The sequence below is a fragment of the Homalodisca vitripennis genome, chromosome 4 (genome assembly GCF_021130785.1).
Source record: "Homalodisca vitripennis isolate AUS2020 chromosome 4, UT_GWSS_2.1, whole genome shotgun sequence".
NCBI classification, from domain to species: domain Eukaryota; kingdom Metazoa; phylum Arthropoda; class Insecta; order Hemiptera; family Cicadellidae; genus Homalodisca; species Homalodisca vitripennis.
This window is the reverse complement of record NC_060210.1, coordinates 135,105,130-135,118,621: the sequence shown is the minus strand read 5'-3', so window position 1 is coordinate 135,118,621 and position 13,492 is coordinate 135,105,130. Positions and strand designations below refer to the sequence as shown.

The 13,492-nt window shown below is 31.8% G+C and overlaps 1 protein-coding gene across 1 annotated transcript; it reads left to right on the top strand.

Annotated features, from left to right (window-relative positions):
* The first annotated feature begins 526 nt into the window (after nucleotides 1-526).
* LOC124360228 (ER membrane protein complex subunit 7) lies at nucleotides 527-7,849 on the top strand. Its single transcript, XM_046813652.1, has 4 exons — nucleotides 527-870; nucleotides 4,842-5,100; nucleotides 7,108-7,182; nucleotides 7,393-7,849. Exons 1-4 carry the CDS (start codon nucleotides 662-664, stop codon nucleotides 7,531-7,533), a joined length of 684 nt encoding a protein of 227 aa, XP_046669608.1. The 5' UTR covers nucleotides 527-661; the 3' UTR covers nucleotides 7,534-7,849.
* Nucleotides 7,850-13,492: the final 5,643 nt, after the last annotated feature.

The following is a 13,492-nucleotide window of genomic DNA, read 5'->3' as shown; positions in this document are numbered from 1 at the left end:
AAGGTTTATTATGGAATTTTATTCTCAATGTCAAAGTATGGTAGAAGATAAGTAATACTATTAATATTATTTGTAGTTCTTTATAATTTCCATTATTAAACTGTTGTCTACATTATTTATTATATTGCCGTAATTGTTCACATTTTTACTTAATGTATTGTATACTATATTATTATATCCCGCGCATTGTTTGACGCAGTTTAATTGTGTTACTGGTTTTATTAATGTTGTATACCAAGAAATGAAAGTGACATGGAAAACGTTAGCCATTTTGTGAACATGTCTAAGAACCAGTAACCAGAATTTATGTTTCCTTCTATACAACATGAACATTGACAAATTTGAATTTGGCATCATGAGTTAAATGACAGAAACTATAAGTCAGTCCGTTTTCAGTAAGCTATTGAGGATTTGAGGGAGTAATTACGAGAGATGTCGAGACGATCAAATTTTGTCTCCGATATTTAACACGTAGTTACCTCTCTATATATTTTTAATTCTTTACTCTTTGGTTGGGAACTTCCGAAAACAGAATTGAACATTAAAGAGAACATTTAAACATTGAACTTTGGAATTGGAATCGGGAGGGATCAAGGGAAAAGAAACAGAGTGAGAGGGGCATCTTTCATATTTTATATTGTTCATTATTGAAGTAAAAGCAATGTATTTACAAGATTGCATTTTTATCTTATTTTCTGTGTATTTCAGTTTTAATTTAATAACATGTTATGAAGTTAGCGAAGGAAATAGTCATGACTTATATGAAATCGAAGGAAAGGTGTTTCCTCAAGAAAGTTTAGTACCTAACCCCAACTGGATTATTGATACTAAAGTTATGACAAAAGGAGGGTATCACATGGGATTTTTGAGGTAGGCTATGCTAATATTTTTCTTGTTAGATTGTATATAGTTTAACATATTGACTGAATGCCTAGTTTATTGACCACATTCACTTATATTTATATTGGGGTAATGAAAGTGTTAAAGGCTATATTAGGGTCAATAGGCTACTTAGATTATGATTACTTTAGCCACATTAGGACCTAAAATCGTATACTGCAAAAAATTATTAAAGTGTTTTAGTTTTAGGTTAAATCTTTGTTAGCCCATTGAGTTGCTATTTACTTTAGCTACGTTAGCTAACATCTGAAATCATTGTTTACAAATTACCATCCATTGAATTAGGGGATGGAGAGGAAGCATAGTTTCTGGGTGGGGGAGCTTAACAAAGGAGAGTTAGGTTTAGGAGGGGAAAATATTATGTCTATGTTGTCAACTTTCACATGAGAATTTAAGCTGGAAGAATTCTAACTACGTTTGAAGGTAATTGAAGAAACTTTGGGTAGACTTTAATAAGCAGCCTGCACTCGTTATTTGGTTGTTTTACTGAGTGGTTCGATGTTTTTGTCCGAAGGTATAATTGAATATTACAATTTATCTAACTTATCATAGGATTTCAACTTATCAGTTATGTTAATTTTAATGTAAACAATAACAGCAAGAAGTAACTATTATATTGAGACTTTGAAAATGGCGATGAATATTCGAGGAAAATATGTGGGTATCAATTTACAATAACGTGACCATGGAAAGCTATGTTCATTTTTTCCCCCTGAAAACTACAATTTTTCCTGAAAACAATAGTGAAGAAAAAATTCGTCGGCAACGAAAATCAAAGGAGTTACGATTTTTTGAAAACTCTGTTTTTGACAGTATCTCTGGCAATTTTACTGAAATGATGCTGACAAGTACGTTAATTCTGTCAACGATGCCTGCCCGCTGCGCAGTGCTGCGCACTGCTTGCTCTTTTAGAAAAAAAAATTAACTCGAGCTTGCAAAAGTCGAATCCCAGATCACGTGATGCCCCTGATCCTTAACCCTCCAAGTGTTGTTCGACAAAATTTTGTCGGTTATTTTCCATTTTTAACACAATAATGCCCGAAAGGCATCAATATAATACAATAATATACTTTCCCCCCAGTTTATATGCACCTGTGATAATAATACTTGGCTATAAATGCCCAACCCATGAAAAAAAGTCCATTTTTCATGGTCACGGTATTGTAAATAAATACCAATATGTGAGATATTTCTCACAAGGGACGAGATTTGTTTAAGTGGCTCCAACATGTGGGTTTGGCTTCTGGTAACCCATGGGGAGAATTATTTCCTCCATGCAACAAAAGAGGCCGAAAATAAGAACCAATAGCTACAATGAGATGTAATTTTTCATAGTAAGTAAATAAAGTCTATTCTTTCTAGTTATTTTGGCTTTTTAGGTAAGAAAAATAGTGGTCTTCAGATAATAACAAAGTACCAATTCTATATTATATAATTATCGTTCACATCCAAAATTATAATACAACATAGTACAATAACAAAATTAATTTAACAATAGTATTATAAATAACAAAACCAACTATTTTAGACCTAGATATCAGAGATACTCTACAATACTTATAGCTTGTTCAGATAGCAGTGATCAACTGCTTTTGTGAAAGGATTCTCTGTAGACAGGTGCACTTCCCATCTTTACAAACAAAATCAAAAGATGGCCTGCTAGACAGTCTGCTGGTATTTCACTCATCTACCTCTATGACTGCTCGCCAATAACTTTCAAGATTCAAGATTTTTGTATTGTCATAAAGCACAATTACAGGTTATGCAATAGACTATGCTTTGACAGATGCTATAACAGTCAAACTATGCCAATGTATAGGTATTTTATAGACAATAAAATTGAAAACATATTTCCAAACCAATTCACTTGTGTAATACAAAAGAACTAACTTATAATATACTAAATACAATGACTAACAATGAAGTAAATAACATCTTTTTATTAATGTTATTTACAGGTATACAGGTAGGATGTCTAACAGGTATTTATTTCTTGTGTGATGCCTTTGAACACCTTTCATATTTATATAGCTATTCCAATTTTCTTTTACTTGCAGTAACAAACAAATATACAAAGTTGGCAATGTTATAATTTGAAATTCTTTAAATAACGGCTCATGATTCATGTTTATGATTAACATTCTTTTTAATGCCAGATTAGTACTTTTTTGGTTTTATGCTGTTCCCCAAGAGCCAAACTATATTTTAGATATGAGAATGGAAAAAGGCATAATGCATAGTAATCCAAATTTCCAGGTTAACACAGTTTCTTTTTTACTTTACATAATAAATAAATAACTATAGACAATTTTATACAAAATAATATGATAATCCCAATTTAGTTTATTGTCTAGATTTACATCCAGTAATTTTAACAAAATCATTACTACTTTCGAGGGTTTTTAAGAGAAAATGTTAGGTGTTCAGGTTTACAATGGTTCAGACATTCTAAAGCAATTTTCATAGAACGTTCTTCTTTTCCCAGATTCCTTGTGTCTGTATTGAAATTTAAAAGTGTAGTATCATCTGCATACGATACAGTATTACAAGGTACATTAAAAGAAAAATCATTAACTGCAATAACAAAGAAGAAAGTCCAAAAACAGAATCATGTGGAACACCTACATGAACTTTTCTAAAATTTGATTTGTAGACAACCATTTGTTTCGTGCCAGACAAATAAGATGTTAATAACTGTAGTTCTTTATTTTTATACTCTACTTAATAATTTTTGTAGTAATAATTCATTATTAATATAATCAAAAGCGTTTCTTTAGTCTATTTACGCTGCAGATGTAAAAACAAAATTTTTTTAAATACATTTGACTATTTTTCCTGTTTCTTTTATTGTATTCAACGTCTTAAGAAACCATATTGCTCTTTGAATAAAAGATTATTTTGAGAAAAATAATCGTATAGACTAGCTGATCTTTTAAACATAATTCAAAAATCTTACTAAATATGGGTACCGGTACTAAAGAAATAGGACGCTAACTAGTCCTAACTAGTGTAATCTTCCTTGCTGTCCTTTTTGTACATGGCACTACTTCAATGATTTAGGAAATGTGCCTTCAGATAACGTCCATTTGAAAAGATAAGTTCTTGGTTTTATGTTGTGATGTAAAATTTTTATCATAATATTATTTGAAAATCAATAATAATCTTCTGTTTTTTAACCACTTAAATTAGAAACATATTTTAAAATGTCTGAATCAGTTATTATTTACAACATTACAATCTGATATGTAATTGCTTAATAACTTAATACCAGGTCCAAAGTTATTTGGATTTAAATTTAAATTCAAATTAGGAACTACAGTAATAAAATAGTTATTGAAGTCATCAGGGTCTATCTGATCTTCTAAACTTCAGATTAAGATTCTGTATTAGCTATTAAATCAAACAAATTACAATAAGCTTTGTCATGTTAATACGGCTGTCATAATATAAAACAACAATAAATTGTAAATTAAAATTACAAAAACATTCAAATTCTTATATCATTAAAATCACAGTTAAAATATTTTTCAGAGGTACAAAAATATTTTCCTCTTAACCAACTACACATAACACTTTTATATTTATTATCAGGTAATTGCCTTACTGCTAATGGTAACTTGTTAAAAAACGAGTATTGTTGAAATTTAAATCTTTTATGTCTTAAAAATGGCGTAATCCCCTTCAGTAAAAGCATCATCTTTATTAGTTCTGTGAAGCCCATCATTTATCTCAGTACATAATATCTAAAAGAAAGTGGACGTAACCCTTTTTGATAAAATGATATTGTTTGATCACAATATAGAACTTGTAAATTTCTCTATATTTAAAATTAAATCTAATATTCTTACTAAGTGAAATTTCTATAGTTTAGCTGTCATATTTTTAATATGCATTTTTTTATTTGTTGTCTCATTGCTAAGGTTGTTTTTCTGTTTTTGTAGAGAGGATGGCAGTTTTGCAATACACAATGTTCCATCAGGTTCGTACGTTGTTGAAGTGATCAGTCCGAATTACACCTATGAACCAGTAAGAGTGGAGATAAATTCCAAAGGAAAGCTACGAGCAAGGAAAGTCAATTACATTCAAACATCACAAGTTGTACCAGTTCCCTATCCGCTCAAGTTGAAGCCACTGGGTCCCACGCGATACTTCTACACTCGAGAACAGTGGAGGGCAACAGATTTCCTGTTCAACCCAATGGTAACGTAATTACTTAGTTTTGTTGTTAAAGCCTACTAAATTGAAATTATTACAGTTACTACTTAGAACATGTAAAATATACAAGTGTACTTTTAGTATTATTGTAAAACAAATTATGGTACTTCAGATAATACCAAAGTATTTCAATTATTTTCATAACTTCATGACAACATGTTTTCTGAGAATTGGTTTGGAGAATGTCTTCAAACTTTGTTTACACATGACAATGATGCTTTGGCAGGTCTCAGTTTTTCTTTCTTGTCATGTTATGTTTGATGTGTGTGAAACCCTCTGCTGCAATCGTTAGGTGTTTTTACTGGAAAAAAATCACGAAACTGCAAAGAAAAGTATGGATTAGGTACTGAATTGATAAAATATATAAAAAGCTTTCACTAATTTCCAAACTTTGTATTGAAATATTATAATCAACAATATATGATAAAACTTTGGTAAATTTGAATATAAAAACTAAACTTAAAAAGAAAGAAGTTAAACTTAAAAAAAATTGTTTACATTTGCTGCACAGTGGTTAATAACAAAATCACATCTAGAAAAACCACACAGATTGGCAACTAGAAACACATGATAAAAGAAAATCGAAGACCACTAAACATTAAAAACAATTCATAGGCTTTCAATTGATGTACAATTAAAATTGGCGGGTAAAATTTTATTTCTGTCTGCCTGCACAGTATCTAAGGAAACCTACAAATCTGTAGAGTTTAAAGTTTGCATGAAGCTTCATTTCTATATAAGCAACAAGTTTAATGTTGGTGTATGTAACTCCATGGGATTTGGTGGAGCGTTAGAGAACATTTTTACATTGGTCTTATGAATAACTGTGATGGCTACGAGAAAATAACAGAATAAAAGAAATTAGTTAAAAATACTCTGTACAATCATATGACATTTTAACACATTTAGTCAATGAAATGAGCTATACTTGACATTTTGCAAGCAATCACAGTGAAGCCTGTTACATGACACTTGGTGTGGCATACTCCTACCTTGTATTAATTAATACTTACTCTACTCTACTCCCATGGCCATGGATACCCTAGGTGGTATTTGGCCTAGCCAACCAGCTGCCTCCATCTCTCCCTGTCTTCACAATCCCCCTGACCCGCTCTCAATTTCCGCAAGTCCTTCTCCACCTGGTCCTTCCAGCGATTTTTGGGTCTACCTCGAGGACCCAATTAATCTGTATTTGATTAATCTGTAATACAGATTAATTAAATCTGTATTGATTAATACAGATTTAATTTATATTAGTGCCTGGCCATTCCTCCCTCCCTCCTTAACTAAATCCATTCTCTTTGTCAGTTTCCAGAAGAGCCACCAAGACATTGAGCCATGCTATCATGGGTGTGCTATGAATGGGTATATATTATGTTATTTCAGAAATGCCAGTGTGATTTTTTGTTTACCCTTCTACTTAATTGGTGAAGAAGTTCAAGTTCAAATATATCTGTATTTGAACACATATACTTTGTTGAGTTTTTTTTAATTTCCCTGTTTATAAATGATCAACCATATGTTTGATTTGTTTATTTTTTGCATGAATGTTTAACCTTATGTTTTAGGATTTTATACTTAAAGAAGAGAACAAAATCCTGTTCTCGTAATCCTGTTCTTCCTCGGGTTGATAATCAACTTCCTAGTTGTTGCAACAATCACCACGGACCGTTTGTCAGTTTATTTGGAATTACATTATATTTTACACTTTTTTAATGTAATTTCACCTTGAGTTTGATTTCTTTGTTTTGTACACTGTGTTACATTTTACAGTTACTGTGTATACACGTCAAATTGTGTATAAATTCGTGATTTTCATTTTTTATCTAAGAAAAATTATTTAAATCTTTTCAATTGTGAATTTGGTCCTGTTGTTATGTTTTTAGAATTACACTACTATGTTACATAGAATTTGTGAGTTCATAACAATCTTTTTGGGGTTTATTACATAAATGACCTGTATTTAATTATGCACAATCTTCTGTGCTACAGGTATTGATGATGGTTCTTCCCCTTCTCCTCATCATGGTGCTGCCAAGAATGATGAATGATCCTGAAACTAGAAAGGTAATTGTATAGTAGTATAATATGTAAAGAGTTCATTATGTTCTAAAAATTGTAACAAATAAAAAAACTCTAATATTTTTACTTTGATATTACTATTAAGCTGAGATTCGTGTTTTATTTTTGTTTTGTTACTGCTACAGTCAATGTATTTAATACACTGCTCAAACACTAGTTAAAATACCAAATTTATATGTTGTGTTTGCATTTCAGGAAATGGAGCAGCTCAATAATCTGACCAAATATGACATGCCGGAGATGTCAGAAGTCATAACATCGTTTTTTGGGGGAGCTGACAAACAAAAACCAAAATCTATCAAGTCTGCGAAGAAATCAAAGCAGAGTTCATCATAGTAATTACTAGGGACAACAAATTATTGTTTAATTAATGTTTATTGTTGTAAGTAATAAATAATTGTAAATTTATTTCTATTAAATTTGTAAATATTATATAAAGAAGACAAGAAATTTAAATGACAAAGAGCAATTAGTTATTGTTATTTATTTGATTTTGTTAATATATTTAAAGAAATTAGTGAAGGTGGAGTTATTCTTGTTCTTCCTATGATTCTCCATTTAAGGCAATTTGTAACCCTCTGTTAAAATCAAATTTAATTTGATCTATTGAATAAGAGATATTTAAAAAATTAAAGTTAATTTCAAAATCAGATGATACGACTTTAAAACTTATTGGACATGTTGATTGTATCACCTTTAACCCTTTAAACAAGAGACTTTTCACTAGCCTCCCTATTGCCAGCCTCGGGGGTTCAGTCTACAGTCATTGAAAAGAATTAACTACCCTGTCAATTTATTTACCATTTTTCAAGAAGACTTTCTATAACAGAATTGTCTAAAATTATTTGGTTACTTATTACATAACTGCTGTTTTATTACTGTTTACATTATATAAAATAAAAAACCAAAATTTTTATGGTAGGCTAGGACAGCTTGTAATGTGGAAAAGTAATTCAATTAGAAAACAAAAGTAAGGTTGTATTATAACAAGAAGAATAACAAACAACTCAAAAATTATTTTATTTGCCTATTGGATTTTTATAAACAAAGAAAAGCTGCTTTTAGCGTAAAGAACATAAAATAACCTAAAACAATAAAACATTTTATAAAATATAAATGCAACACAGTTCTTTTGTTTATAGTTTTTTTTTTTTTTTTTTTTTTTTGAGCACTAAGCAAAAGTGATGGTATTTCCACAGCTATTGCTGATCTGCTCATGCTCTTATTTCATACCTCTTCCGGCCTCAATGAATACATGTTGCTGCTCACCTGGCCTAAGCTATTTGAAGCCCACTATCATACTTTTTAAAAATCCACTAAGATGTTTTTCTTCAATATTTGTTTTATACCTTACAACTTGCTATAATGCTAAGATTACACCATAAAATTTGAAATAAATAATAATCCTTTGCCCCTCAAGCTCAGATGAGTTGTCATTGTAATGTATCTAACATGACTTCTGAATGGTGTTACCTAATACTTAGTGACCTGTACAATAGTCTTAATGTACAACAATAACTGTGTGTTATTTAAAACCCCAAATTAATGACCAAGTGAAAAGCAACATCACATCCAGTAATGATGCAACAGTCCTCTAAGCTCGACGGTCCACGGCTAGTGGCTGGCTGGATTCTGCGTCTTCCCTTGGTGATTGCATAACCATGTATGTCACTTGAGTCATATTTAAATACCAGTATTTGATCTTCAGCTCTTAAAATGCAATTCTCTAAAACTTATTAGCTCTAAGTTAAACACTTTTTCTGATTGGTTATTTATTATGATCTTTACTGAAAAACTACTTTGATCAGGCATTTTCAGAAAGAAAAAATAAAGTTAAACTAATCTTTGCTAGCTTATTCATGATAATATAGTACAATGGTGGTTTTATACCTAGATAGTTCAAATTAGAATAGACAGTTTTAATTTTTCTTGAGGAATTACCGAGCTATTATTAGGGATGCTAAATCATCTGCATTACTTGAAAAACTATAAAGCTCAACTATTAAGGTTAAGGAAGTTAGGATATTATTAATATGAATAGAAATATGTTGTTGCGTGTAAGGAATTCATAATTATGGTGTCTTGATAAGGGATTCAAAATCTATATTGAATGACTTCTTCATTAACTTGTGTGTGTGTGTGTGTGTATATATATATATGCTGAACATAGAGCAGATGAACTGTTACTGTAACATTCAGTTGTACTAGTAGAGGGTCTGTTACTGACCCCATTGGCTTATACAGGTTAATATATCAGACCAACAAAATGTTAAAAGTAATAGAAATGTTTCACAAGTCCTGCCTCCAGCATCTGTAGCCTCTTCATTCTTTCTTAACCCCATCACTGGGTTTAAAATTATACAATAAATTCCTTAAAACTAAAAATTGTTGCTGGAAATGATAATGTTTTCAAAATTATTTAAATCTTGTCTTAATCTCTTTCTTCTTCCACTAGTACATATGATAAATCTCTTTACATAAAAATGAGAAGTTTGATGAACTTGATAATTTTAGACTCATTGTCATCATGTCAACATTCTAAGGGGTTTGGGAGGGCGATATTGAATAGATTATGAATCTATTCAATCGTTTATAAATTTAAATTATATCCTATTTGCAAATAAGTTTAGGTTAGTAAAGAATAAATCAACGGTCTGTTAAACTTATGCACTCAAAAATAGAATTGTTCACGCTCTGGATAGGGGTGATTCTGCAATGGGTATCTTTTTTTCTATATGTTCAGGTCATTTGATATGGTTTTCCATTAGTGACTTCTTGATAAACTTAAGCATATTCTAGAGAGAGGTGTGCTGAAAGAATGGTTTTTACTGTACGTCGTCAGACTTAAATTTCCTTATAAAGAGGGTGGTGTCTAAGGAAGTAGTTTCTCTGATATTCAGGTAGTGGGGACTCGCAGGGACCCATATTAGGTCCTTTATTGTTTATAAATTATATCAACAACCATGTACACTCCATCTCAGAGGCAGAACTATATATTTGCAGATGACACAAGTGGTTGTAGAGGAATATAGCCATGGAGGTAAATGCCTTTATTCAGTCAAATAATATCCTGCAATGGTTTAGTGACAACAAAAAGAGACAACTTTGTAATAATTGATCATCAATTATTACAAAGTAGTGTATTCCAATAAGAAGAGCTCCTCCTTCAAGAAAAAGAGACAAGTTTCATTTATTTTAAAATATCTCCTGCAACCAATGAAATAAGTCTCTGGATGGCCAGGAAAACCAGGAATCTCCTTGTAGAACAGGGAAAATCTCAAAAACAATGTTTCTGTCTTTAGGAACTTGTGAAATAATTTGACAGCTCCTTGAAACTGAATTAAGGTCGACAATGGATTTGCAAGCCCTATCTGACGTCGGTTAATCCATGTCGGTTGTCTCCATTAGTGTAGTGAGGTTTATCTTGGTTAGTTATACCCTCATGCATGTAACGGTCCGTCAGAAGATAAAAGTCAGATGACTGATGGCCTCAGTTTGGTCTGTTAGCGATTGCTCCTCACTCCGATTGATTGGTCATCAGATTACATATCTTAAAACCAAGAAAGTGAGATTTAGATATCATGGTCACATCGAAACCGTCTAAACTAATATTAACCCCAGTCTACAGGCACTTGGTCGGCCGAATTGCCTATACATGTCGGTTTTCGTCGTCTGCGGCATTGGTTGGAAGACACCTGGAGGAAATCCAACTTCACCAATCGACTAATCGTCTGAACGACTTCCCCGCAAATGTAACAATTGGTTGGATAATTCAAACTTTTCTAACCAAATCGTCTATAACTACACTTGAACTAACGTATTGTAACGAACTACAGCCTTTTGTGTGTTTGTTTTATAATTGTGTTTTTGTAATCCTATTATTATATTATTTTAAGACAAACAAAATATTGAAGAGCCAATAATTGATTAAGAATTATAGGTTCTTATTTTATGGGAGTAACTATGGAAGGTACTGTTTGAAACAGATGTATACTTTTTCTACAGAGCTAATTTTGCACATATTGGTAACTTCCGTAGCAGACAACTTTCTAATGCATTTTTTGTATAAAGGTCGCCAGTGGGATTAACGAATAATCTTGATTTTGTAAATATTTTGCTTGGAGTTAGTAATTTTCATATGTTCGCCTAGTGCCTTGAGTTTCTATTTTGTTTGTGCATTGCCACAGGTCTGCTGTGTGTATGTGCGGATGTCAGCAACTAATTTAGTTCACATAAATCTGTCTTGACAATTTTTGTAGTTACTGTATATAAATTTTTTTCTATAATATATATTAAGTTTTTATTGTAATATTGTATTTTTATCTTAACTAGGAGTGGTTTGAAGATTTTTTACACATTTTATGTTTAAAGTATGTTTAAGTGATATCTGAAAGCTTAACCTTGCAGCTTCCAGAATATAAAGGTAGAAACTTAAAGTAGAAGTAGGGGATATGACTTTGTTCTTAAAATATAGCTATTTCTCTGATCCTCTGAAAATCCCATCACAATTAAGTGGAATTGATGGATAACTTTTTATACTATCAGAAATTTTCCAAAGGGTCAAGAATGACTTAGTTTTTATTGGTGAGAATTTGGATTATACCATTACTTGATACCACAGCTTGTATCACTCGATTCCAGTACCAACAGAAATGCTTAAAATTTGCTTACAAAGTCACCATAACATTGTGATTATGACAGTAAAGGTGAATCTAAATTCGCTGATGACAGCTATACGTTAGTATGCAAATTGATTGCTAGCATATGCTATTATTGTTGTACTATCTGTATGGAAAAGTAGATGTATAAACAAATGTCCTAAGTTTAACGAAGGTTATAATCTGTGCTTTATATATTTATTTTGGCGCATATTATTACGTCGTCTGCAGCGTATATATTTACGGTAATTATGTATATTCCTTAGAATTAATGTGGCTGTCTTAGGCTTGTTTTTCTCCCAAAGGTTAAACAAAGTTAAAAGTAGAGTTCAGATAAAATTATTTGGTTTATTGCTTGGTTTTATCGAACCGAGGTTGTGTTCCGTCAAATCGTCTCGTACTGAAAGTTCATGTGCTACAGACCTCTGGCCTCCAATACTAGACTGCAGCCTGCTCCACAATAATGCTGCTTTGGTAATTTTTTATTTTTTCGATTTTGGGTAGATGCATTTTCCAAATATCTCAGAAGGGAAAATTATTAGATATATATGATGTTAGGTTGAAAAATTGAAAGACAGAGATATAAACAAATAAGCATTTAAGCAATGTTGTTAAAAAAATTTTAATAGGTGGTAGTGATAAATCGTCATTGAATTTTTTCGCATATACCGCTAGTGTTGAAATTTGCTGAGCCACCACAGCTTCCTTCAAATACTGCTGGTGATTTGAACCCATCACCGTTGCACTCAGCGTAAGCGTTAGGGAAAATATTAAAGTTGTTTATATTCTTTTTTGAAAATGGAGTAGAGGATTGGAAATGTTTGACTGGGAATTTGAAACGTGGTTATGAGTGGCCACCCTGTCCGTGCATGAGTGACACGATGGTTGAGCCTAAACAGAATGTGAGATTTCTGAGCATCATGATTAGTAACTTGAAATACTACCCCCACACTGTTTGTTCTTCGTTGATTTTCGTCATTTAAATGTAGATAATAGTTCATGGAAAAAATTGACCAAAATGAACTAAAAAGGAAACCAGAAGTATCAAACAGATTAGACATTTGTAATAAACTAATGTTGAGTCACAGTATGCTTTAAGAAGTTCGTTTAGAATTAACCAATAATAAAAAAGGCCCACTCCAATTGTCTCCTTTTTGATGCCATATTGTTTCTGCCGTGATGATCGCCATTTACTATTTTCAGTCCTAGATGGTAGGTCGGCAAATATAGACCTATTGTGACCTGTGTTTTTATTAAGTGCATGTTTAGAGTTGACACACAACATGGTGGTTGTGATTCCTGACTTGTGCGTGTCAACGCTATGATATGATTTGCTTATTTTAACCTAGATTGTAGTTATGTATTAGGTTAGCTATTTACCTGAGGAAGAGATCAGATTGCAGATCTCGAAACTGTTACTGATTTGTTATATCGCTGAGCGATGGCAAATGTATGGAAAAAAATCCTGTTTCCTTAATGTACAGAAGTTTAGCTTACTACTTACTATGCTCAAATTTATCCATTTGTCTTATACATGACAAGCTGAACGGGAAAAGAGAGAGCCACTAAGAGTGGTCCGGTGAGCGCATAGCCTCTGACCTGACACAGAGAACACCTACTGCCAGCTGTAGTAGCCC

Coding starts and splice junctions, on each gene's coding strand:
- LOC124360228 (XM_046813652.1), top strand. CDS start 662: ATGTATTTACAAGATTGCATTTTTATCTTATTTTCTGTGTATTTCAGT. Junction 5,101..7,107: donor ATTTCCTGTTCAACCCAATG/GTAACGTAATTA, acceptor TCTGTGCTACAG/GTATTGATGATGGTTCTTCC. Junction 7,183..7,392: donor ATGATCCTGAAACTAGAAAG/GTAATTGTATAG, acceptor TTTGCATTTCAG/GAAATGGAGCAGCTCAATAA.